The following is a 27,126-nucleotide window of genomic DNA, read 5'->3' as shown; positions in this document are numbered from 1 at the left end:
AGCACACTTGGGTTCTGCAGCAGGACAATGATCCAAAATACACCAGCAAGTTCACCTCAGAATGGCTTAAAACAACAACAAAATGAACACTTTGGAGGGGCCTAGTAAAAGTATTGATTTCAATCCGATTGTGGCATAACCTTAAAAAGGTGGTTCATGCTCAATCAGGAAGGGGCAAACACTTTCTCAAACCAGGGTATACAGGTAATAGCTTTTCAGATCTACATTAAGTCATGCTTCTCATTGCACCATAACGTCTCAGGATGATATACACACACATATACAAAACTTCCTATTCCAAACCTTGTGCACATATATTAGTCATAGCTCCAGAAACATGAATGGATGATAAGTAAGATGTAAGAAGATAATGCGCAATTGTAGGCAAACTGTCAAAATATGATGCTAACTGTCAATATAAAACAGTCAAAAAACGGTTTTATCCATTTTGTTGGTTTAAGATGCAAAAACATCTAAATTAAAAGCAGGTTAAATAAGTTAAACATGATTAGTATAATTTCAGAGAAAGTTAGTAAGCACATGTTAAATGAATCCCACCGACTACATTTGTAGTCTATGTGTCCAGTGTTGGAAATAACTCAGAGCTGCCAGTAATGTGAATTCCAAAATGTCCTTTCCACCACCTTAAATCCCTCCCTCTACGTGTAAATCGAATGTATCCTACTCCTGGTCCATATTTATGAAACACATGGGTAATCTGAAAAACAAATAATCAGTCAGACAAAAGTTGTCCTTGGGTTTTCATGCAAGCGTTTTGTTGTCATACCTGTTTCCATTCTTCACGTCCTGTGCCACAGTAAATAGTCTCAAGTGAAAAGATCTCAATAAGCTGCTTCTTTTGATCTAGCAACTCTACCCGGATATCATAACTGCCGCCACAGTCGAAACGTGAAAGAATCCTAAATCAATAACACAATCCAATGAAAAAAAATCATTGGATTGGATACACAAACATGTATCAATAATCATTTCATCTTAGACTGAACTTTATGAGTACAAACTGTGCCTGGTGAGCCATATGTTTAATATTTAAACCTCAAAAACCTCTAATGACACAAAAACTGATAATTACATAGTACTTAGGTTGAGAAATAGATTTTTTTTGTAATTTTTTTTTTTTTTACATTAGTGTTATTTTCATGTGCTTTTCATTTTTATCCAATGACATTTCCCATTTTATATGGAACATGGCCTTACTTGTGAACAGTTACACTCACTGGCCACTCAGAAATGCCTCAATTTTTCATGGCATAAATTCAACAAGGGACTGGAAACATTCCTTGCGGACTGTATTCAAATGTTCTCCACAGTCAATCATTTTGCTTACATCTACTTTTCTTTAATACGATTAGTTATTAATAAGCAGTCTGTTAAAGACCCCATGTTTATTCTCACCAATCAGATATTTTGATATCTGGTTGGGCATGATCCATAACAGATGGACTGTAACCTTCCTTCTCCAAGTCAATCAGCTGTGACTTTATGCACATTCTGTGGGGGAAAAAATGGTTTTCATGCTACATAATGTACACACACACATTAATAAAGCAGGACACTTGGTCTCTATATGGTGTCAAGACCAGGAAATAAAAAATATAAGAACAAAGTAACCGTAAAGCACAACAATACACTTTAATTTTTGTTTTCAAATTTCACATAGTGCTATATAGTATATGGCTTTCAAGTTTCCCTCTTAAGCATGTGTTAACATTTAAGCTTACATAATTATATCCAGTTCTCACATACTACAAAATGGAAAGTAAAGGCAAGTATGTGTAAGGCAAATATGGATTAAGTCACATGCTGGCTTCCGGACAAACAAGTCAAGGTGCACAATAAATCACTGAATACTCATTCATCCTACATCAACAACAGAATGCAAATATAAATCATACTTGCATATTATTTGTTCAATGAAACTGGAGGGGTTCTTATGTCTGAAGCAGTAGCTGTTCTCACAAATACCCGAAATTTTCCAGATAAAATAAAATAAAATAAAAAAATTACAGGAGAACACAAAATGTTTAATTTAATCAAATTATACAAATGCATCTTACAAATCATTACACAAAGTAAAATTTTCCAAACATTTTTTGTTTTAATGTTGATAAATATTGGCTCATGAAAAGTTGAGAGGAACCAAACCTGAAAAGTAGAGAGGAAGTGGAAGAGAATGGATGGATGGGCTCATGAAAATCTGAAATCCAGCTACAAGGTAGTGATCATTTTATTTTGAATTTGGGTAAACTTTTAGATGTATTTGTACATGAAATAGTACTTAGCCTGTCAAATTAAACAATACTCTGTAATCTTCAGTATTGACATCACAATGACAATCACAGAAAGCAAGTTTAAGGTGTTATTTAAGGTGTTCTGTGTGAAACATTAAAGAAAATAGCTTTTCACTGGAAAACGTGTGCACATACAGAGATTATAGCTCTGGAAACATGAATAGATGGTCAGTGAGATGTAAGAAGATAATGTGCAATTGCAGGCAAATGCAGGATGGAAGAACTGGACAAATTCCAACAAGCTACGTGTTCACTGCTGGACATATTTCAACGCTGCTGTCTGTGACACGTATTCCATACCATCCAGCCCAGAACTGTGTGTCCTTGCCACCATGCCTAAAATGAATGTATCTCACTCCTGGTCCATAGTCCCGGAATACATGGATCATCTGAAAAATAAATATCAGTAAACCAAATATGCTGGTGGGTTCTGCACTGTTACTAAACTTTATTAAATTTCACTTTGTACATACCCGATTCCACTCCTGATCATTCCACTGATCAAAGAAAACAGTATCAGGAGCATAGGACTGGATAACCTTCTGCTTTGCATCCAGCAACTGCACAAGGATTGAATATTCACATCCACAATCCCATCGTGGTGCATACCTGTAACGAGGATGTATTTGTGCAAAGATTAGGGATCACCAATCATATCAAGCTACGTTTTTCTCTCTTATTATTCAAGCCTTAAAAGGGATATATTCCTATATGTCATCAGTAAGTTTTGTTTAGTTCCACGGTTTCAAAAACTAAAAAACCTTTTATTTTGGGCATGACCTAAAGGTTTTTGTTAAGTGCAAATTTTTTGCACAAAGTAGGGTTTTCAAACTTTATCTCAACACCATTTTCTATATCAACAGGAAAATTCTGACCCCATGCCACAACAACAGAACTATTTGCAAAGAAGTCATGTCCCAAAAAATGTAATTTAGCAAAGCAAGTTTAGAGATATTATTTGTTTTACAAACGATTTAGATAATTTCATTACAGATCGAGAAATATTTAAGAATGTATTAATAAACCAAAGGCCACAACAAACATGACAATACTTAACATCTAAATAATTTAATTATTGTATAGAAAACCTATATTGAAAATTTTAAAATGAACTTTTCTACTATTGCAAAAGTAGAAGTGCTTATTATCTTGTCCACATCTGCCTGCAGTCTCTCTCTCATTCAATGTTCACACAGCTCCGCTTCTGTCTGCAGTTCTTTACATCCTCAGTGCTGCTCTTCAAGCCCACACTTGTATGATTCGGCTGCTCTGCTCCAGGTTTCACTCTTTTTGCTCAGATTAGTTCTCCACACTCTGTGATCAGTTCAACTACAGTTTCCCCGCTCCTCTGCACAGACAGCAACCTGCCCGGTTCTCCATGTGTCCGTAATCCGCACTGTCACATCTCAATTTTCCATCCGCGACACATTCAGCCTGCAGTCATTTTTCATCTTTAATCTAACTACAGTCCGCTAGCAGCTAGGTTAATAATAACAGATGGCAAATATAGCTATCAGTTAATTGCTAATAGAGAAATGGTTAGTGTTAACGTATGCATTTATAATAACGGGAGCTTTACTAACCTCTCGAAATTCTTGAAAAGTTTTGTTCAGTGTTATGAGGATTTACTATTTCATCTATCAGCGAGAGGAGGAGCTATGTGCCTGACTGTCTGCATTGGTCCTGTTTAAAGTTGTGTGTCAGCTAGAGAAGGCCCAGATGGCTCTGTTGGTATCAATGCTGTTGCAAATGAATATTTTTTGTATTGATTAATATCAAAGTATGATTTTAACAACCCTAATGTACATTTTAAATGCTTTTAAAAAGTGTAATTAAATGCTTTTTGCAACTAACTAAGGAACTAACTAACAAACTGTTAGTATGTCATGTGTATTCATCTCACCAATCAGATATTTTGATGTGTGGTTGGAGGTTATCCATAAAGGCTGTGCTGTAGCCTTCCTTCTCCAAATCAATTAGCTGCTCCTTTGTGCACATTCTGCAAAAACAGACATGATTTTAAAACAGTTTAACATTTAATACTAGTACAGTGGTCCCTCGCTATATCGCAGTTCACTTTTCGCAGCCTCGCTGTTTCGCAGAGTTTTTTTGGTGCAATTTTACATGTTTTTTTTCTTTTTATCCTTCTTCTTTTCTTTTTTTTTTTTTACTGGCTGTAGACCATTTTCAATCAATCAATCAATCTCGTGGCGTGTCTCCTATACAGTACAGAATGCGTTCAGCTTGTCAAATTTACATAAATCTTTGCTAGCAGAAGACAACAAACACAAAACACAACAGTGTCGACGTCAAAGGATTATAAAACGCATTAATTGAAACCAAACAGTCAGATAAGTCAAACTTTACTCAACTCATTCTTCTTGCTTCCTCTACTTCCGTACCATTGATTCATTAATGTTGCATTCTCTCGCAGCTGCTCTATTCTCATGTTCTGGCCCTGAAAACAGGGTTTTGGTTTTATTCTACAATACTGGACTTATTTTTCTACGAAGGTTTGAACTTTGAGAGTGTTTAAACGAGAGAGAAACGTGTGAAAATGTTGATGCCTGTCTGAGAAAAGTGTATAAAGTGTGTAGTGAGGTGTTTTACAGCCTTAAAACATCTATAACAATTGTAAAATATACAGTTCACTACTTTGTAGATTTCACCCATCGCAGATTATCTTTAGAGCGTATAAACTGCGATAAACGAGGGAACACTGTACATCATTTGAACTAAGCATATAAAAATAATGGTCATTTATTTTTTGGAGGACCACTGGTAAATACTCACCCATAAGAGGTCACAAAGTTTTTCTTGACTACTTCATTTGGATGTGGCACCATAACGTCCTCTAGGTTCCACCCATCACCACCATTCTTTATTGTCCAACCTGCCATGTTTTCTAGGAAAGAAAGAAACACAGAAAAAGTTTGCATCTTATTTTAAACAAAAAAGGTTTTTCAAATCAGTTGTTGAGCTTCAAGGATTCTGACCTTCTCCTCTTGTATTCTTGAGGAGATTTCTTCTTTTCTTGCATAAGAAGTAAAATAACCTCCAGTCTTCAGGTGTTTTGGAAGAATCACAGAGGTTGTATCCTTCTCTTCTACATCTTACTCTCCATAAAGATTCACTGTCAGCCACTTCTTTCCACTGTGAGCACACCAACCGACAAACATGAACCACCTGGTCGGCCGGAACACATAGGAAGATTTCCTCCAGGATCTCCAGAGGAACAGGGAAGAACTAAACAAAAACAAGCATTGATAAGGTGGAGCTTTGAAAAATTAGTTTAGTTTTCCATCACTGCACCTGGATCAATAGTCCCAGCTGTTTACATAATCTCACCATTTGAACTACATCAGCATTTTACAATATTATTGATGTCCACAGACAACACAAAAAAAAGAAAAAGAACAAAACAAAAGCTTTTAAAAAATTAACTTTTCAAGCACTTCATTCATGAACTTTCATTCACAGGGTGGCTATAAAGCACATTTGGATTCCTTCTAAATGAGGTTCCTTTGTATTGCACTGAAATAGTAACTATTTAAACTGTTTTAATCACAAAACCTAGAAACCAAAGATGTGTATGTCTTGCAGACAAAACCCTGCCTCTGAATGTATTTTTCTTTCTACATAAGGATTGTTGCTAGACTGGAATTATAAAAAAAAAAAAAAAAAAAAAAAAAAGGAAATGTTCTGTTGTGCTATGATTGTTTTCTTTTTCTTCTGATGACAGGCAGCTACTGATGACTTAAGCATCAGAAAAGGTTCCCCAGATGGTAAAAAATGTCAAGTTGGCCATGTTGCTTGTTTAAGTGACACAAATCTCCCTTTATTTGTTATGATGCAAGTTCAACCATCCAGCTAACAACATCCTAGTTAATTCTCTTCATCTGGATGTATTGTTTTTTTATTGGGAACAATCATTTCATCACTCATCCAAGTGACTTTTTCCATTCTCCAAATCTGAAGATGTTTCTGAGTCAGTCATTATGTGATGATGATCACATCAGTGTGATGCATAATCCTCTCTGCAAAAGTTTTACATTTGTGCCAATAGACGCAAAACCTTTGCACCTCGTTACCCACAAGATTCCAAAACCATTTTAGCTTAAAACCTGCGATTGTTCAGGGAATATAAAAGATAAAATAAAAGACATCAAAGGATCCCATCTGACTCACTGGATGGGCCAGTTTCACCAATATTTCATTATATTTTGCATTCTTTCTCCTTAATGCAGATTTATGGTTCAGCAGGAATTATAGAAAAGGAATTGCAAACCCATTTGAAACTCTGTAACCTGGCGTTCACGTCTCTAGGGGGCAACCCCAAAACCCTGTGATTGGTCTGTTGAGTACCCTTGTTTCCTTCTCCAATACTGCTGCGTCTTTACCTGACAATATAAAGCGCAATGAGGCAACTATTTGTTGTAAACTGACACTATATAAACCTGAACTGAACTTTATCACTTTGCTCTTTTCCGTTGCTGGCTGATGGACAACAAACAGCACATGCATAGACAAAGCTCATTCAGCAGTTACCTTGTGTTTAAAAGTCCAGTAAGGCACTCACCTCTTGAGCCGAGGTTGCCTGCTGTGCTACAACGTAGCTTGTGCCAGACTTTGAACTCGCAGTACCATAGCTGTGACTTGCACCCATGACTTTCGTTTTCCTCTTCATGCCCTGCGACGAACCAAGGGCTGTAAAGTAGCCTGATGTTACTATACCCCCCTCGCTGTCTTCTCTAAAAACAAGTCTTTTCTAACGTCGTTGGTGCTGACCCACTTGTAGCCGACAACGCGGAAGTGCAGCTAGAGATAAGGTCCAACTGTTTTATAGATTAGAAGTCATAATGTTACAAGACTAAATTTAACCAACGACAAGTGACTCGTTTAATTTCTACAGTCAAAGTAATCACTTACGGGAATACATGGTTTGTACTCTCATGTTACGTTGCCCTTCCTGTCAGTTGCGGTGGTATTTACCTCGAGACATTCGAGTCGCCCTTCATAGGCGGGGTTATGCTCTAAAATGCTACAAAGGTAGTTCGTCCACAACAGTCACTCCCACTGTGATTGCACTCTCTAGCACGCAGTAACTGAAGAACACAGACTGATTATGTTAATACCGTAAAACACCGGGGATACTCCAGAAAACATACCTAGCTAACACTCTTCTAAGCCTTCTTGACGGAGACTTCCGCTATGGGTCATCCGGGGATTTTCCCCCTTTTTTAAATGAACAATTTCGAACAGCAAATAGACACTATTCATCAAATCGTTTCTATCAAATAATTTACGCAGCTTATTTCATATATACTGTAAGAAAGTTTTAAGGTATTTCTTTTTCCAGCTTTCAAACAACTTGGAATATTTTTTAAATATAATTTTAATGCTAGAAAAGTAAATAATGAATGATAAAAAAAATAATAACAATTAATAATAATTAAAATGTTGTATTATACAAGTCTTGATGCATGCTCAAATATCCAGGTAAGGAAATTCCAGGATTTCACTTCACTGGGAGAGAAATCACTCATTCAAGTGACTTCTCTCCCACTGAAAAGCGCAACGTCCAGCTGAACAGATTCAACATTCTGGGTTATTATCCAACATTTCACATGTCTGCATTGCATAAAATCACGCAGAGATGAAATTTTCATTTTCATCTCTACGTCTATGGGTTTAGAGGATCAGTTACATTTGTATATCCGTTAGGGTTAAATACTCACTCAAAAGAGGTTGCAACATTTGTTTTGACTGCTTCATCTGGATGTGGTCTCCTAAGCAACCCACTGATCGCCACCATTTCTCAAGATCTCCCAGCCATTCAGTCCTTCTAGAAAATAAACAAATAAATAAATAATAGTAATAGTAATGGTGTTTTAAATGTTTTGGATTTATGTGAAAATGAATCATACTACTATGTTAAGTAAAGTTCATTTTATGGTTACTTACCTTCTCCATTTGGATTCTTGAGGAGATTTCTTTTCTGTTTGGACAAGAAATAAAACAACTTCCAGTCCTGTTTTTTTTGAAAAACTACAGATGGGATACCCTTCTCTTCTGCACCTTTTTCTCCACAAAGATTCGCTGTCAATCACTTCCTTCCACTGATGGCATACTAATTGACAAACACAAACCACCTGACAGGCAGGGACATTTAGGAAGATCTCCTCCAGGACCTTAAAAAAAGAGAACAAAAACAGAAAGATAAAGAGAGCACACGGAGACAAGGACAAAATATAAACTGTTAGAAAGAAGTCAGTGATGTACACTAGTAAATGCATAAGGACTGAAATGTTAAGTGCATCATGTGCCGTTCCCAGCAGCCAGAGTTTATAACAAAACAACTAAGAATGTTTCAAGGTCACTGGATTCTGCCCTAACTGGGTTTTATTAAAAAGGACATTTTTAAACCTAATTTGAGGAGATGTCTGTAAATCAAATCGAAACTGGGAGCTGCTTACAAGGGAGAGAAGCTTGATAGCTGAATGCTCTGACTCACAATTTGCTTTTGGAAACTAGGAACCAAAAGCAAACCTAGAATAGAAAGACCTCCACTGGGATGATATATTATAATGAGGCCTGGTCCCAGTAAGTATTGCTGTTGTACAATTTTGAATTCAATGGAGGTCTTTCATGGAGCTTTTTGAACAGCCTAATAATAAGGAATTACAACACAAAAAGACTACAGTAGTGCAGATTACTACTATTTACAAACCACGTTGGGTGTGACTGCTATCAGAACTGAAATCTGATATTGCAAAGAGAAGTCGAAGCGACAACAGTCTGACACATTTTAGACTCCTTAAAAACATGAATCATACGAATCTTGGTGCACTATATCTATTACTCCACCCAGCAAAGTGGGGGTGAGATATATCATAATTGTACCAATGTTCGCCTGTATAAAATATTATCCTAGCAATGTTTATATTTAGTTAGAAACAAACTTTCTGGGGTCATTGGGGGGTTTGAGGCATTACTTTCCCAGACAAAATACAGGAAAAGCATTTATTTCCAACTAAGAAGTTGTTTTTGTTTTTATTAAGTGCATATTTTCCTTTTTAAAGAGTGGTGTCTTGGGCAAAATGTTTGGCATTTACATTCAACTGAATGTAAAACCACTAGGCGTGGTTGCATTACTCGTCCAGCCAGCAGCTGACTGTGACTGGGGCCTAAAAGTAAGTGCTGGTGAAAACACAATAGAAGTAATTAAGGTGCATATTTTTATTCTTCACTCTAACCTCAGTAGTGGGTCACTATAACAATGCGTTTACATCACTACAGAAAAAAAAACGTTTGTTTTCTGTAAATGAAAAATAACAAATTTTAAGATCATTCGAAATTTCGACCTAACTTTTTTAAGAAGCAAGCTTCGGCATGAGGCAGCCCCTTCGGTTTGACATAAATAACTGATGAGGGAAAAATGTTATTACTTGTGGACAAATATGGACTTTTTGTATCAAAATGTGCGAAACAGCAGAAATATTCTAAGTTGTAAGTTCTGAAACAAAGAAAAATAAAAATGTTACAATTATGCACGATCGTAGTTCTTCTGTATCTACTGCATTGCTATGTTTTGTCTGTCCCTCCTTATGAGGATCGTCTTTTCGCCTTCATTGCGGTTTGATGAGAAGTTTTACTTTCCTACAGGAATTTAATATCCAAACGAGGCAGGTTGATGTCAGATTTTGTGTATTTGTGGATAAACTGCCATGATCGATTTCCGGTGTATTGGAGATTTTGCGACTGCGGCCAATTTTGCGCGAGGAGGATAAGGTGACTAAAAATGCAATTAACGCGGTTTTTGTTTCTGTTAACCTGATCGGTTCTATATTTCCAAGTAACTTTTAGGGACTCTTACATCTGCATTGAAAGATGAGGCTGACGCTGTTGCAGCTGCTGAAGACTTCTTAGGCGGACTTTGGTCCGGGTCGGAGCTGCTGCTTTCATCCATAGTGCTCCTCACGTCTTCGACAACCAGTCCAGTCCATTAAAATGCTCGGTCCTCTGCCGAAAGAGTCTTAAGTAAAGGGAAACTGAAGTGAAACAGACGCCTAGATTTCAATTAGTCAACTGACGTGGTTTCCAGTAAATTTCATCCCAGAGCCCGTTAGTCATCCCGAGCAGGCAGAGATAATGCTGTGACTCAGGGTTCCAGTATCTTTTACATTCATCCAGAAAGTGAAAGAACTGCGTTTGTTCATGGAGCGACATACAAATGCCTTCGGGGTTGTGGCAGGAGGGGCATCCACTATGAATATCTGGCAAATCAAACATGCTGAAATACCCGCACTTGTGAGTCAGGGCCAAAAGAACGCGATTCTTCTATTTCTGATAAAAACAAAAGAACGCTAAAAAGAAAGCAAGTTGACTATTTTCTTGGCTACAACAAAGTAAAGACAGTTCATACCAAAAGCATGACAAAAAAGGTGTTTTGGTTCTTTTTGTGTTTTTAAATAAAGGGGCAATAATAGTTCAACAACATGAGAGATAGATTTTAATCATATGGCATTTAAACATAGGTGCATTCATGTCTTCAGTCACACAGGCACTGCAGTTTTTGTACAATACAGTACAGAGAACTCTGTTATAAATTACACCCAATACCAAAAATAAATGGATACCAAAGAGCCGAGGACACCGGGGAATTAAGATGGTAGCCATTGATTTTGGTGTCACATCAGAATTTTAAGCAGGCCGCGACCCAGTCCATAGACACAGATTAATCCAGTCTGTGATGATTTTATTCCTCTCTGCATATTTAAATGAATATAAACACAAAAAAGTAAATTCACAATTTCTGCGTAACAGAGACTTGAATCCATGTCGTATCTAAAACAGAGTTTTATCCATCTTCTGTTAAACAGTCAAGAGGTGAGTCTTTTTGGTCAGCGGGAGAGTGCTCCTATGTGTCTGCATCAATCCTGTGAGCTGTAAAGTAGAAATAACATCCACAAAGTCAGATCGGGCACGCCGAGATGGCAGATAGCCTAGCACGGTATATCTTAACAGACATTTTCAAATAAATAAAAAACAAATAAACAAACAAATAAAAATCTCATGTTTAACATATCAAAAAGACTTTTAGATTTGATGTAAATTTACCCTGCAGTCTAAAACATCTAAAACGAGGACGAGTAAGACAGAAAACAAAAGTATGAATCTGCAAGTATGTTAACTCTATAGAAATTGTGGAAATGCTGGTACTGTACTCACTTCCGGCCACTTCGTTTGGTACATCTTGCCAGTACTGGGCTGGACCCTATTTTGCCTTCTGAGCTGCCTCGATTCTTTGTTGCATAGATTCAATAAAGTCTGGAAACGCTGCTCAAAGATTTTGGTGCATACTGATGGCATTACATTTACATATTACAGGAAATACCTACAAGTTTATAAACTCAGCAACAGATTTGGACCAGAGTAAACAAACTATAGGTTTGAAAACATCCTAAAACTCTTTAGACCAGGCAAAGGTTTTCCAGTCTTCCTTTGTCCAATTTTGGGCTGGTCTGAATTGCAGCCTCAGTTCCCTGTTCTTAGTGGATAGGAGTGACACCCAGTGTGGTCTTTTGCTGCTGCTTCAGTTTCAAAGAGCTGTGCATTCAGAGATGCTCTTCTCCATACCTTGCTTGTAAGCAGTGCTCAATTTAAGTTGCCACTGCCTTCCTATCAGCTTGAATCAGCCTGACTATTCACGTCAACATGCCATTTTCACCTAGAGAACTCACTCTCACTTATCTTTTTTTAAACACCAGAGATGGCTGTGTGGGAAAATCCCAATGGATCAGCAGTTTCGGAAACACTCAGTTCAGTCAATTTGGCACAAATAAATATGCCACCTTTCTCCCTCCCATTCTCCTCAGCAGGTCATCGTGACCGTGTCTACATGTCCGAATGAGATGAATTCCTGATATGTGACTGACTGTTAAGATAATTTGCATTTAAAAATGACTGAAGAGGTGTACCTAAAAAAGTGGCCAGTGAGTGCATAAGCATACTGTCCAAAGGACTTACATTGCTTTGGTATCCTGAGTGACTCCGTGTCTCCTGACAGGACTTGATGCATGACCCCGCGGAATTGATAGAGCACCTTCAGGCTCTTCTCCTCCCCCACACAGGGGTCGTAGAAGCCAGGGAGTCCTGACTGGAAAGGGAACACAAAGTCATGCAGCACTGCCAAGAGACTAACTTAGCGAGCCGTGGATGTCAACTTGTGAGGCTACTCTATTTTTCTGCAGGAAAACACTTAATTCTTAAAAAATTATTGGAATAAACACTATACTTGTAAAACTGACTTTTCAAGTGTTACATTTTGAGTTTGAAAGTCTTGACTTATTACCTTGGTAGCCTCAGTGAGGATGAGTTTTGAGTCTTTCACCAGACACTGCAGTGGCACGGTCACATCAATGACCTTTGCCCTCTCGTGTTTTCTGCTGTTGTCTGTGACGAACTTGCCGTACCAAGCGTTGAGGATAATGAGACCTGTTTAAGTAAGCAGCATCAACATTAAAACCTTTCTTCTGCAATAAAACATCAATAAAACACCCGTTTAGTATTAAGAGTTCAGAAAACCAAGGTTGACTATTAAACACAAATCTCTATTTTCACAGTTTGAACGTTATGTGCCAGCAGTTGCAGCTAAAGAGTCTGTGAAGAGACCAGTGAACTTTTTTTTAGTCATTTGTAAAAGTAATTTTGCAAGTGCGCAATAAAAAGACATAAAAACACCATAATTCATTTTAATCACAGGCTGCATAAACAACACTGTAACCATTTATGAGTGCGGTCAATTAAATAGAAAAGAGCAGCTGCATGCCTGTCACTACACGCACACACACACTGTTATTAACTGTTACTTTATAGGCCTGAAGTCTAAAGGACCGCCGATGATACTAAAAATCAAACAATCTCAACTGTGACAGGTGTCATAAGGCAATTATCGCTCGTCAAACTCCCAAAGGTGAAAATTGTGCTGTCTGCTCAAAGCTTTTTGTTCCTCTGCTTATCAAAGACAAACTAACAAAGAAGACTAATTATCACCAGCGAAAAAGAAAGTAGCAGGGTCACAAAAATCCACTAAAAACTATAGTTCTTTATTAACTGTTTTAGCTTAATTTAAAAAGAAATTGGTGTGAACAATGCAAGTTACCTGATACTCAAAGGAAAGTCGGTTTTAGTGAACCTCTGAAGAAGATGATTACAGTGTTTTCTATGTTTTTTTAAGTGTGTGGTAGGAATTATCAACAAGTGAAAACAGAGATTTTTTTTCTTTTGCTAAAAAAGGATTTTTTTCTTTTGATGTAGCCAAACGCTGCAATATGTGAGAATTTACACTTTGTACTGAGCAAAACTCAAGCCGACATCAATAGATTTCGCTCAAAATGTAAAAAACAGCTCTGAATCCAAAATAATTATATTTTTTCTTAACAATCGGCTAAAAATAACATTATTTTCAGGATACCGCTTTCTTCAAATATTACTAATCTTACCCATCCGAGCCTCCTCAGCTTCAATAATCCTGCGCACTGACTCCTGCATGAGCAAGACCTTTAGATATGAAAAGAGACACAAATAATGAGGTTTTACATTGTGTGGATTAAACTAATGAATTTGACTAATGCTCTGCATTTTATCTAATCCCATCTCTCTCTACTGGCAAGAATAATACTGCTTGACAGACACAACACCTGCATCCCTTATCTAACGTTGACAACAACGCAGGATTGGCACCGCAGCTTGTAAAATACTCACAGCAGCTTCTGCCTCCTGTTTCTTTTTGGCTATATCAGAGGCCGAGCTCTCCCTTTGCTTCTCCAAATCTCTGTTGAGTTCAAAGATAAATGGAGAAATAAAATGAGCTCATAAAATCTGCCCATAATAATACATGTGGCGCTACTTCCAATAACACCGCTTGCGTGAAACAACTAAGGTAAAGAAAGTTTCTTACTGTTCCTTCTGGGCCCGCACATATGGCCGAATAATAAGCTGCTGCATGGCGAGGTAGAATACCAGTGGTCCCACTGTGGCGTAAAATACAGCACTAGGCAGGAGTTGGTCAGTCAGGTGAATAGGGAAGAAATACGTCTGGCTGGCTCTGTTAAGTCTGTGGATACAGAGTTGGTTTTAATATTTCTATCTATAGTCATATGCCTGAGGTTGAAAACACAGCAAAGTGAAAACACTGCAGAACTCCAGGTCAAGTGGGAGAGTGAGCTGTGCGCTGTTTCTCAGATGATTAATTTATGTGATATGCTCTCCTTAAGTCTGTCTGTGTCTAAAAATAAAATGTAAGCTGTACATACACTTGCTTTTAAATCATACCCCAGGAACACCTAACATCATATTGTATTGAATCCTGTGTTAACATGTGCAGATACACACTCCCAATTTGTGAAAAAAAGGAGAAATGGCAACAAGAAATTGAGGGAAACTTGGGAAACTCCAATGAATGGGAAATTGGAACAACGAGTTACACTTACTTAATCTTGAGGGAGACACCTTGGGGCACTCCCACGCTGACTGTGGCCCCCAGGACACTGTGTCGACTGATCTTCCTCTCGGCACCGTATTCTACCACAGTCCCAAAAAACCCTGATCTGCACCAAAAGCGCAAAGTTACAACCACTCTACCCATCATTTACTTTAACAGGCCAGTTCCCTGCACAACAATTATCCCACCCAAACTTCATTTAATAGAAACATTAATCACTCTAGAGTTTTACACCAGAAAAGCAACGTTAATATGACCTACAACAGGGGTTCCATTATGAACACATATTGCTCGTTAACAACATACTTTACTGAGCCCTTAATCTTCGTCTGGTCTTCATCCTGAAACTTGTACTGGTAGCTCATCATCATAAAAGTGTGAGGAATGCCAAGCTGCAGAGATAAAATGTGAGCGTTAATCTTGGTGATACTGTGATAACCGGCTGTGATTTTCAGTTAAATATCACTCCTGGCTCCTGACCTGCATTGCGAAGGTGAAATGGCTGCTCTTAGTGTCCCTCACTATGCTGGTGTTCATAGAAGACTGGATCCCCCAGCGCCACTGCAGGTACCCCATAGTGTTCTTGTCTAGGTGACGGGCCAGCACCGTGGTGAACCCTGGACGCATGCCTCGAGATGAAAACTGGAGCCCGCACTGAGCAGTCACAAAGCTGAGAAAACACGCAAAATAAAGAAATCGGTGAAATTGTTCACGTTGTTGCAAAAATATCGAGGATTGACTTGTTTTTCTCTAGCACTTCTAAGCATACAATCGAGGCGTCAAGTTGCGGAATATCTTCATTCCGAGGAAAGGTCCGTGAGTGTCTCCGGCTCCCAACTCTACCTGTTTAAACACAGACAGCAAAAATGTCTCACATCTTAAAATGTCATAGCGTGTTATTAAAAACCCACACACGCCTGTTTTGTGACAAATCCCAGCAATTTACAGTACTAGGGAGTGTGCAATGCCCACTGAAAACACAGCATACCTCTCCCCACCCCTTAGCTGATGTGACTCTTCTCAAAGCCAGGTTAATAGAGCCGCCTCCGTTTCCATTGTGGGTTGACAAGGACCCAGACAGAATGGCTGTGTCTTTTGTAGTGAGAGGAGCCTGCAGTAGAATACATAAAACTGTGAGTCCTGTTATTAGCATCAAGTCAAACATCTTTCCCAAAAGCCATCACAGACTCATTGGCATCTCTTAATCCAATATATAGAAGAGCAAGAATCCTGGGGCAACCAGTTACCTCTATAGATTGTGATATGTGCATTTTGTTGATTTCCACATGTGGGACTCCACCTCCAACCATATCTTCATAGTCCTCTTCATACCGGTCAAAAAGATCTGTGGCGTCAATACCCACACTAATCGTTCCCTGTGAAATTATCACGAATCGATACAGTGTTTATTGAAAATTCATAAAAAATGCACACCATTCCTGGGTTTTATTCACTTCAATGCGAGGTTTCTTATCTTCCCTCAAACATACCTTTGGGTTGGTCCTTTGCTGAAGTCTTCTCTCCTCTCGCTCTTTCTGAAGACGCTCATACTCTTCTCGAATCTCTGCAGGGGTTCTTTTCCTTTCCACCACCTGCAGGCAGAAGATATGTTATTTGAATGTAAACCGAGCAGAAGTGACTGGTTGCAGATACAGGTTTACACTTGGAAACATAAATAAATAAAAATAAATATATAAATCACTCTCCCATATATTCTTCCTCTGTAAATATTTGTTCTTTCTGCATCATACTTTGTACAGTCCAGCATTATTAGATGAAGGCAAAGGTAGAACAGTTTCACACAAAGGCACCAACGCTACATTTTTTAAGGATGTTATTTTTTAATGCGTGCCTCTTGATGTTTCCATCAGCTTTCTCAAGATGTCGATATCCAGCTAAGAGATATTTGAACACTAACAAAGACAGGAGGCTTTTTCTTTTTGAATTTCTGAATATTGTTTTGCCAACTTGCAATGAATATGGTCAGAAGTTACAAGGTACTTTTGACTGCTCCCTTATTTCCCATGGGGTTACCACTGCAGACGGATCCACATATTTGATTTGGAACAGATAAGACTGGCACTGGAATTACACTAGCTTGTGAACCCCTGAAGACTGAGTTTGTGTTTTGGACCATGCATCTTTTCTATGAAAGACACAGACAAACCACAACACCACAGAGTTCTGAAAATTTAATTACAAAATTTACTCTACGCTTGGTTTTGACTAGCAATGCATGTCACATTTATCATGAATTCAATATACAGTATTTTAAGAATGAATAAGTTGACTCTTGTAATCGGTATTGTCGAAATTCAGAACGCTACAGAGCTGGTATTGAAGTTTTTCGCACGTGAAAAGGAAGTTATAGGTGTGTCAGTGTATATTACTTAATAGCAAACAATAGTTCAACACAACGACCATTCTTTCTAATTATGGATGTGATGTATGCTTCAGTGGGAAATCAACCGTGTAGGTACATTGTAACCGCAAACCCCTCTGAAACCCTACGATGTAACGACCATCATAACCTGACATGCACCTCCCTCCCCGTAATTACATGCCACGTCAACACAGCCCATAACTAGTGATTATCATTGATTCTTTCTATTCATTTCTAGCTACTTTTTCACTGCAATTTATTTATTTATAAGTGAGAGGATAACAATCATTGCCTCAATATAAGGAATAATAATCACAGTATCAGATTATTAGGAATCTCAAATGTCAGCAATTTCCTGGAATGAGACTGCAGAAACTATTTTAACTGATTGTACAAAACTTGAGGGATAAATATGTTTGAAGACACCAGACATTGTGGACCCAAGGGAGAAAAAAGTCTATCGTTGCTGGCACTGGATGTAAAATATGACCACAAGGCACTCAATCAATCAATGGATCACACAGAACAATAAATGCTGGCAGCGACCTCAGCCACTCAACATAGGATATGTCATAGGCACTGAAGACTTCTAAACAAGTCACAAGTCACTGAGAGACTCACCTCCCATCCTTCAACATCAAGTCCTCGCTTGCCATAGATATCATAGATGGCACGTGCCTGAGGGTCACTGAGCACTAGAAAGAGATTCAAAATATAAACCATCAGTATGCTTTCTCTACGTCAAAACATACTCAAGAGCATCAGCAGTTCAACACAGGGTTGAGAAAGGAATCAAAAGGAAATGGGATCAATACTCTTCTTACCTTCATAAGCTTCGTGTACAAGGTTAAAAAGGTGCTCTGCTTGTCTCTTTAGTTCAGGATCCCGGTGTTTGTCTGGGTGATAGAGCATGCATAATCGTCTGTATGCCGCCTTCAGCTCCTCCTGCGTAGCCTGAAGGGAAAAAAAGAGAGCACAGCATAGTTACAACATAACATAACGCGGATTAAAAATTGTTTTTAAAAATGTAATCTAGCCTACCATTACCCCAGCATATTTTATGTTTTAAAATCACTCGGAGTGATATTTTTATAACCGATTTGGAATCAGTTTTTACCTTCCTTGCTTAAGAATGTGGAAATTATAATAACATTTATAGTTCAGTATACTTATACACTTTAGCCTGCCAGCAAATGGTTTTCTTTTGCATAACGAATTTTCAGATAAACACGATGCTTTTTGCTGCTACAAGTAAATAATCACGACCAAAAACGTCCGATTCCTGCAGACTTAAAAAGTCCATCTATACTATAATCAGCACTGCGTGTTGCATGCTGCAGCTCCGAAGTTACATTAGCTACTTAGCACTCTCCAAAGTACATGACATACATGTGAAATTGAAAATAAAACAATTGCCAGTCCGGAAACATCAGCTCTTAGATTGCCACATAAACACACCGATTCTCTGTCCTGCACAAGCAACATATTACGCTGCCAAAGCTGTCACCCACGACCCTTCTGTGCTCACTGAAACAACCGAAGAGTTAACCAATGTCGAGGGTCACTAGTTAGCTGCCTAGCTAATGTTTCATCTATGTTTGGGAGCAACGCTTTAATAACAGCAGTATAAAGTTTATAGGACAACCGATGCTGAATCCGCACACGCAATCATTCAGATCCCAGCTGCATATTGTACCTCTCTTCTGACATTTAGCAGGGAATAATAATCATCACTGGCGAGCTCATCATCGTCTAAGGGAGACGCCATGTTCACACCCGGTCATCTCTTCTTTGTGCCACTTATGTCGCTCCAAGTCTCCTCTTCGCGCTCTGTCGCCCCCTGGTGTTGGGATGAGCGACAACTCCGCGGCCGTTTCCTAAATGCTGACACATTGCGACGCGGTCCTGTGCATATTTAAGTTTGAATTCATTAATTGCAGTTGATGTGCTTATGAGGAATAATGCGTAGGAAAGAATTATGAAGTAACCCTGCTTTTTTTTGCTTTTGTTTTGTTGTTGTTGTTTTTGCACTGCAGCCATCCGCGAATTTACTTTAAAGTTACTTTAGTGTTCATTCAACCTGATTTATTTTATTTCAGTTTTGCAAATGATACTATATAATGGCTAAATAACGTGCAGGGGAGAAATATTATGTATATACACCGAATGTTCTTTTTTATGTGAGAGAAAATGAATATTGCTCATTTTAGAGGAAACGTGTATGCCTTAATTCTAAAGGGATATTGCCTGCATCACATTCAGCTATAGAAGCAATTAAGGCAGGGGGTGAAGAAAATCACATTAGGTCTTTCATTAATTACTCTCCTCGCAATAACAACAAGCCGTTGACTGCACGAGGCGCAGCAGCAGGCAGCAGAGGAGCTGTTCTTTCAGCACCACCTCAAACTATACACTGCATTTCAACGCTGACGGCCAGCAGCCTGTTAAAGGCTGTCCTTGAGTGGAGTGCCGCAGTTGAAGCGATTAAGCACAGTGATCTGTAATTAGATTGCCTCTAGCCATTTAACGTATATTGTCAAGTATGTGTGATTGCGCCATAATGATAGCAGTTACAAGAAAATCCTCCGTGGCATGTAGCGGGTAGAGTTAAAAGTTAACTCTGGACCAGAAACAGCTGTTTACATGGACTCCACCGCCGGCAGCCTCCCTCATGGTGAAACAAGAGGTGGTATCCACATCTCCTGGAAATCAATGCGGTTTTCAGTATTGTGGTGAAATCATTTAGACAGGCCTACAGGGGAAAAAGTAGTCTGCAGGCTCCCCAATGTAAACGGACACATGATTGACAGTCTGCGCAGAGAACTGTCCAATATGTCTCAAATGCTTTATCATTTGTTTCTTTACAGGGCTGCATATTTGTCTTCAACTCAAACTCGGTGTCTTAAATACGGGAAAATGAAACTTAAAACAAAGTGCTCCATGATGGATGATTATGGAAAATTCTCTCTCTTTTTTCTTTTCTGAGGCTGAACCTCCAGTTATTAGTTGTACGAACCAGCTCGTGTCTCCAGTATCAGATTAGATAAGCAGACTTTGATTAAAAAACAATTAATGAAGAACATTAGACACTTAATTTCTTCTAATAACTGGTTTTGCGTCACTCGGAAATGACAGTGTAAAACAACTTGGGTGGGGTGGCTCAAAAGGGAAGCATTTAATATTCACAGTCTAATCAGTTTCTAAAAAAATAAATAAATAAAGAAGGAAAATTATGAAAGCAACCTGCCAGACATTAAAGTTTTCTTTCCCTTTTTATAATACTGTCTTTTAAAGACCAGCATTGCCTCTGAGCTGTAAAAATATATTAAATAAAAATATTTATATTTTAAAAAAACCCTAACAAAATACGGCTGGTGGTGCCAAGGTGAGGTGAGATGTGTTGTTTTTCATCCCGGAGCCTCTCTGTCAGTCACCGCCTCACAGCCAATGATAAGTTCGCCTCGGTCGGACCGACTCGCCGCTTGCTCCTCCGGTCCCTCCTCGTGCTGTCCTCGCCGTGCACGCGCGTGGTACCCACGGTCGTGAGGAGGAGGAGGATGTTGCGCGTGAAGGGGAAATGGCTGCCGAAAACAAGCCGGAAGGTAAGAGAAATATAATGGGATTAATTTACTAGTATGACCGCGGTGTGGGTTTTGGAAGAGCTGCAACTCCGTGCGGAAATGACACACGCGTGAAGCCGAGCGGAGAAATTTTCGGTAGAAAGCGGCTCCGCTATTTTCCTCCGAATAGGCTGCTAAAACGTGGAGACATCACCTAGCCAGCTAATATTAGCTTGCATTCTAGCCAAGCTACTATTCCCATCGTAGCCCACATTTAAAAGCACGCCACTGGGACGAATAGCGTGGCAAAAGTGCCGTGTTTACCGTTTATTGTGCTCGGGTTCCTTGTCAAATGACGAGCAATTCAAGTTGTTAACAACAAGGCTAAGTTAATGACAACATGTCATTGGCATCGACCAACTTCTTCCCTTATTACCCAGCTTTAAAAGCGGCTTGGTTGTGTTAGTTTATATGTCAATACGGCTCTGTTTTCAAGCCGCTTTTTGCAGCTTGTTTTGACGGCATTACAATAGGCTAATTATTAAGACATGTCTGATTTAAAATGTAGCCTGTAAGTCTTGTTTTTTATCTCTCTTTCTTTCTTTCTCCTCTTGGAGAGGGTCGTTTAGTCCCCCACCTCTTGAAGCGCGAGAAATTTCTTCGGCTTTCAGCGGATAGTGTTTATGAGCCAGAAGTGATGTATTGTTTTTAAACGAGCGAATATTAGCCTCCGTTTTCCAAATGCCAATTAATACTACTTGGCCTATATTTGGTCCGAAACACGGGCATCAAAGCGTTGTGATGCCTACTCCGCTCGCAATGCCCTATCGCACTTGAAATGCCATCACACCGGAGGAAGCAGGGAGGATGGAGAGTAGGATTTCCAGCAGCCTGCCTGCCCATTACACTACTTTACAGATAGGACAAAACGAAGACTTCCCTCCCCTCCTCAGCTGACTTCATACGGCTTGCTAACTTGAAATGAAATGCACTAGACTTAATTATTTTCCTTCTTAGTGGAATATTTTATTGCAACCCATATGCATAAGAGATTTGATCTCATTCAGACAGGCCCATGGATTTTTTGGGTGAGTAATTAAACAACGCCTGCATGAAAATAAAGATGTGATCCATGATTTTTAAACGGACCGGTTTTCCTGGCGCCTATTCACTGATAATGGTATTTGAAGCTGGCTGGAGCCAGTTACTTATTTACAATCTCAGTGTTTTTGATACAGATGAAATGTGTATATGTTAAAATATATATTTTCAACAATGATCTTAGAATTAAACGCCTGATTATTTACATGTTATAGTTTGTGTGTATTCATACGTTTTTGCTATTGTTACTTTAATTGATTTATTGATAATTATCTAACTTTTTTATTGAACAGAATACAGTGGTAGATAATTCAAATCATATGTTCTTGTTTTTTATATATATTTGCTGATTTATATAGAGCTTTAGGGTGCAGAAAAGAGTCTTTCTAGGTTTTTCTTTTTCTTTTCTTTTTTAAACTGGCTGCTTGAATTGAGAAAGACAACATTTTTTAATTTAAAAAAAATGGTCCAGCTGTTTCTGAGCTGTTCTTTATGTTTTTTTTGCAGGGTTTAAAATTAAACAGGCATCTGTCAGTCTTTGGTGTCAGTAACCTCAAACACAAATTCTTTTTGATGTAGAATTATTGTAATGTTTCAAATTGTCTCGGTCCATGTGAGGAGAGATGATAAAACGCTGGGATTTTAGTTGTTTGGATGTCAGTGTGCCAACCACTAAAGCGAGTCCCACCAGGGGGTGGTATTGAGCTACAGAAGCGCACTTACATGAGGGCTCAGTCTGCGGCTATGACAAAAAAAATGAAGACATCTGGTTTTGTGATAGTAATGACTTCACTATGGTGTATAGTCCTAATGAATTCATCTACATAGCTGAACTTAGCAAATAGACTGTAGCTGATAATCGCGATGTCTCCCCCAACACGAGGAGCTCTCACTGCAAACCTTGACTTGAAAGTCCCATTGCTGAGCCGGTCAAGTTATTTTCAGAGTTCCTATGAGGCCGGTCAGTGGAAAAAGGAGGAGGAAGGGGGGCATAAAGAGACAGAGAGTGCTTCATACCTTCATGTAAACGCTATATACTCTCATGCATACCTGGCCGTTAAAGCTTTTACATAAAGCTGTCGTGAATCATTCCACTTGAACCAAGTCTTTTTGGCTTTTCAGCAGGAATGTAAAACGTTTAAACGAACACAGCTTTTACAGTTTTTACATGACGTGTTCCTGAATGTCTGGCTGCCACTAAGAGAGCTCAACAGTGTTTCCTTAACCTTTTGTCCTTGTGGTATGCGGGCAGCGCCGATCGCTCTTAGCTGTTTGGCAGGTCTTATGATGGCCCATAACAACTGAGGGTTACATCTTGTGTTAAACCCAGGGGCCATGACCCAGCCTCACGTCGTGGTGTAATGTTTACATCCTGGGGTATTTCTCTCCAGCCTAACTGATCGTCTATCCCCTTGGGGTTATTTTTTTCCCCCCTTCACACTCATAAAAAGCTCTGTGTGTCCGTTACTTTAAGTACAAAGCCTGGAGGGCACTGAAAGGACATGCTTGATATGTCTCACACTGACACTGGTCTGGATAAAACTACAGCCAGTGGTCTTATGAATCCGCTAGAGCAGAAATTCCATATAGATATTTCAGTACTACAGCCAAATGTGAGAAATAAAACAAGGAGGTTTGTAAAGAAAAGAAAACACCATGTGAAAATGCAATCATGATATTAACCTCTGAATTGAAATCTTATGGTATTTTTCCCAGCCTACCAGAATCATGTAGCACACTTTGATTAATATAAAATCAGGTAATTGCAAATCCAATGATGAAGGGAGTGTTTACTCACACTTAAAGTTCATACAGGTGTGTTAACCTGCATAAACCCAAGACTAATCCAAACAGTCAATAAAGGTTGCTTTTTGAAATGTAGTAAATAAGGCCTGCGGTTTCTGCCCGTGTAGGAAGGGCTTTTTCTCATTTTTTTAACGCAGGCACAGTTTGAAAAGTTTCACGATCTTATCATTTCACTCAAAGTTCAGGGTGAAGCAGCAGGAAAACATCAAGTAAACACGCAGTCAGCCATTAACTTACAAAAGTGCTTGTGCAGCAATGGCATAAATATTTCTCTGCTGTTTTGTAAAGAAGGATGAATTTAACCTCCTCGTGATGCCAGACGACTTGCTCTGCCAGTTTTGTGTGGAATCAGGATATAGCTACATTTTTTCCCAGGCTTTTAATTGAATCAGTGAAGTATGGATGGGTGGGACCCACGTCCAGTCTGTGGTTGCTGAGACGTCTGCATGTAATAGACCTTTACCGACAGCTTTGCAGGGTCTCCACTGGTTGATTGTATTGATTCTTCCAGCTCACCAATGACACAATAAGAAGTGTTACTGACCCATATCAAAACAGGCCAGAGCTATACTAACCTATATCAAGGGGCATTTTCCTTGTAGAGAGAAAAAGATTGAGTTGATGGAAAGCTTCACTGTTTTAAACAACCAATAGACAAATTCAATATGTATTATTACCCTGATTATTGTTGGTGTTATTATTATTCCCATCACATTTTTCCCAACAGCTCTTGTGTGTTTTAAATGCATTTCAAAAAACTGTGTGTAGTTTCTGTTGATGTTGCTTGCATGGGGGAGTTTGCTTAGGTATCACAGGCTGGGAGAATGCTTCTTTTCCTCGATTTTCTCTACTTTTCTCTTTGCCTCCTGAAGGACTGAAGAAAGTTCGTAATCCGGATCGAATGTACAGATCAGCAGTGTGTTATGCTGGCCATGGTCCACCTAAGAATATCAGTGATGACACAGAGACGAACAGTAAGAGTCAGTTATTAATACTGCATTGCTGCTGCAAGAGGCCACTAGCTGGCCAATCTATTATTCATCCATCAATTCATTTATTTACTTCTTGATTTCATCCGTCCCCATGCCCCCTCCCTCTTTTATTCTTCTCCAACACAACACCACCTCCGGCTGTTCTGTTGATTGAAGTGTCTGCTTTACAGGATCACGCTGTCAATAGTTGAAGTGTTGTCGTTAACTAAGAGTGATTTCAGGTTGAGGCCAGGGGATCAGGACCTGAGCAGACCCTCAGAGAGAAAGCTTACGCTTTGATCCATCAATTATGACCCAGGACTTGCTTTTTCTTTGCTTTTCTTAAACCTGTATTTGATGGAGGGGTATCAAGTCAGGTTAACGGTATGTTGTAAAAATGCTGGAAAAATAAATAGTGTATGACCAAATATAAAAGAAATAGCATCCTATATATTTTTCCTTTATGGGTTAATATTCGTCTCTGTCTCCCTCTCATTTCATTTGCACTCGATCAGAACTCTAGATCAGACATCATAGAGGAGGTTTTTATGACTTGTAAAAGCCAGCTTCTGTAGGGATTGGTTCAGTGCGCTTACAAGTCTGTGCACAAGCGCTATTTTCTGTCATGACCAAAACAAGTCAATCAGAAATATAGGCCAAAGTGTTGACTTTATTTGTGGTGATTTTCCCTTCATTCCTCTTTAGAGAACATTGCCTGAATTTTAGCCTCTGTCTTTTTCCATTGAAAAAAACGGTCCCCTCTAAAGCAGATTGTTCCTCTGCAAAAAGGAGTGCCTTCATTGTTAATGAATACACCAGTCTCTTCACTGCTGGGAGACTCTGTTGATCTAGGCTAGAGACTGGGTAATTAAGTGTGCTCATGTATTGTCATTTCTAAATAGTAAGTCTGAAATCACCCCCAACCCCTTGTTAGACTCTTCACTCGATATGTGTCACTGGAAGAGCTTTGCTGCACCAGATCTTTTTGGTATTTTTAACAGAGAATGTTTTGAAAGATTTAATGCCAAGGGAGTGCCAGTGCAGATCTATGAAACAGTGATGCAGACTGTAACGGGAACATTTTTGATAGACTTTTGCGTTACCCTTTCATGTGTGACAACTGTGACTGACAATACGTTTTGCCAGTGTTGCTGTTTTCCCTCATGTTATTGCATGGTATTACAGTATCCTGTTCCCATGTCAGACACCCCGTTTAATGTGTTCAGCCTGGAGGGTTTTCTGCCTACCAGGACACTCTGTAGCAGAATACAAGAGCTCAAACAAGCAGGTAAACCATTGATCTGAGTAATCGTCTGAGTAATTGTGGGAGTAGTTATGATACAGAAAGAAGGGTTTTGTTTGTGTGCATGTGTAAGCTAGAGGGAAAAAACAGAAGGAGAACAAGAGCAAGAGAGAGGGAGTGAGAGTGAGAGAGAGACCTCACCTCTGCTCTCCTTGAGATGGGATTTTTATGGATGGGTGAGCGTGGTGAGGGCTGAGAACACATAAAGAGTCATTTTCAGTTTGTTGCAGGCAGTTAACCATGTGTACATGTTTGTTGAACTTTCAGTAATAGGCGCAGGCTTTTTTTTGAGCTGTTTGACTTTTTGACAGTCTTTGCTTATTATGCTACATTATAGTATACTATTAACTACACAGAGACAAAGTGTGTCCAGCATATGGCCATTGAGGTAATGTAAACAGTGTAAATGTAAATAGTGAAAGCTGCAATACTGCACATGTTGCATCTTGTAGCACAACGGCATAAGAAAATGTTCCCAGTGAGATTCAGTCCTATTCAGATCTCTCGCTGGCATGCAGATGCTTTCTCCCTTTCCCAGCGGGGAAAAAAAACCTTTAGCATTTTTTACAACAGCTGTTGTGTGCATTCCCGGTCAAACAACCATCCTTGATTCTTTCACTAGACTCCGTATAATGTTCTCTTTGCTTTAGGTTTATAGTACCATAGCTGTGCTATAGCGAAGTTCACCAGTTCACTTTTTTTGCTCGTGGGCAGTTTGTAATTTCACTAGATGTAAGAGTGTTATCGAACAGGCTATGGGCCAAATGATAAAGATAATTGGTTTCCCCGTCCTACACTAAAACATAGCTATTTTAAGTCTGCGTCTACATACTCCTCTCTGTGTTCCCATCAAGAGCCATCAGGCTGTGGGGAGACCAGCCCCTGGACGATAGGCATTATTGTCGTTATTGCCAGGGAAATTTGACACTACTTAAATTGTCCTGTGTTGTTTTAAAGCTCAGCTCAGGATGTCCCACAAGTGCTTGGCTATAGACTCTCGTCTAATCAAGTGTTTGGTTCACTACTGGACAAGAGCAACCACTTTTTCTTTTAGGTACAGCCTAATCAGTGATATAGATTAAAGGTCTGCATGAATTAAATAGTGTTTTTGTAATATTTGGAAACATTTCAAGCCCGTTAAGATTAGAGATTTCAAATCAGTTTAATTAGTGAATTTAGATTTTC

At 39.0% G+C, this 27,126-nt stretch overlaps 4 protein-coding genes across 8 annotated transcripts in view; 1 reads left to right on the top strand and 3 right to left on the bottom strand.

Moving 5' to 3' along the window:
- Positions 1 to 1,628: 1,628 nt before the first annotated feature.
- LOC145423112 (F-box only protein 6-like) lies at positions 1,629 to 7,537 on the bottom strand. Of its 3 annotated transcripts, none has more exons than XM_080295290.1 (7): positions 7,242 to 7,537; positions 6,892 to 7,147; positions 5,309 to 5,558; positions 5,106 to 5,217; positions 4,216 to 4,311; positions 2,786 to 2,921; positions 1,629 to 2,701 (listed from the first exon to the last, which is right to left on the bottom strand). In XM_080295290.1, exons 2-7 carry the CDS (start codon positions 6,997 to 6,999, stop codon positions 2,555 to 2,557), a joined length of 849 nt encoding a protein of 282 aa, XP_080151416.1. In that variant the 5' UTR covers positions 7,000 to 7,147; positions 7,242 to 7,537; the 3' UTR covers positions 1,629 to 2,554. The 3 variants fall into 3 exon arrangements, with proteins under 3 accessions (XP_080151416.1, XP_080151414.1, XP_080151415.1); XM_080295288.1 differs by having other exon boundaries at positions 6,892 to 7,002; positions 7,305 to 7,537; XM_080295289.1 differs by having other exon boundaries at positions 6,892 to 7,002; positions 7,481 to 7,498.
- Positions 7,538 to 8,056: 519 nt separating this feature from the next.
- On the bottom strand, positions 8,057 to 10,663 carry LOC145423115 (F-box only protein 6-like). Of its 2 annotated transcripts, none has more exons than XM_080295294.1 (4): positions 10,189 to 10,663; positions 8,391 to 8,503; positions 8,277 to 8,310; positions 8,057 to 8,157 (listed from the first exon to the last, which is right to left on the bottom strand). In XM_080295294.1, exons 1-4 carry the CDS (start codon positions 10,279 to 10,281, stop codon positions 8,149 to 8,151), a joined length of 249 nt encoding a protein of 82 aa, XP_080151420.1. In that variant the 5' UTR covers positions 10,282 to 10,663; the 3' UTR covers positions 8,057 to 8,148. The 2 variants fall into 2 exon arrangements, with proteins under 2 accessions (XP_080151420.1, XP_080151421.1); XM_080295295.1 differs by having other exon boundaries at positions 8,068 to 8,154.
- A 148-nt stretch (positions 10,664 to 10,811) lies between these two features.
- Positions 10,812 to 19,055, bottom strand: dnajc11a (DnaJ (Hsp40) homolog, subfamily C, member 11a). Of its 2 annotated transcripts, none has more exons than XM_080295287.1 (16): positions 18,897 to 19,055; positions 18,025 to 18,154; positions 17,822 to 17,895; positions 16,308 to 16,409; positions 16,065 to 16,193; positions 15,806 to 15,928; positions 15,587 to 15,660; positions 15,298 to 15,487; positions 15,124 to 15,209; positions 14,807 to 14,923; positions 14,275 to 14,430; positions 14,079 to 14,148; positions 13,817 to 13,874; positions 12,667 to 12,809; positions 12,342 to 12,471; positions 10,812 to 11,258 (listed from the first exon to the last, which is right to left on the bottom strand). In XM_080295287.1, exons 1-16 carry the CDS (start codon positions 18,966 to 18,968, stop codon positions 11,233 to 11,235), a joined length of 1,680 nt encoding a protein of 559 aa, XP_080151413.1. In that variant the 5' UTR covers positions 18,969 to 19,055; the 3' UTR covers positions 10,812 to 11,232. The 2 variants fall into 2 exon arrangements, with proteins under 2 accessions (XP_080151413.1, XP_080151411.1); XM_080295285.1 differs by lacking the exon at positions 10,812 to 11,258 and adding an exon at positions 11,265 to 11,651.
- Positions 19,056 to 24,538: 5,483 nt separating this feature from the next.
- Positions 24,539 to 27,126, top strand: part of camta1a (calmodulin binding transcription activator 1a) — a 289,743-nt gene continuing 287,155 nt past the window's right edge. The window contains exon 1 of the mRNA XM_080294705.1: positions 24,539 to 24,641. Coding sequence (XP_080150831.1) covers positions 24,569 to 24,641 — 73 coding nt within the window. The 5' untranslated portion in view covers positions 24,539 to 24,568. The remainder of the gene's footprint in view (positions 24,642 to 27,126) is intronic.

Source organism: Astatotilapia calliptera, chromosome 20 (genome assembly GCF_964374335.1).
Source record: "Astatotilapia calliptera chromosome 20, fAstCal68.1, whole genome shotgun sequence".
Taxonomy (NCBI): Eukaryota; Metazoa; Chordata; class Actinopteri; order Cichliformes; family Cichlidae; genus Astatotilapia; species Astatotilapia calliptera.
Note: the sequence above shows the minus strand (reverse complement) of the source record. Positions and strands in the feature narration are given on the sequence as shown.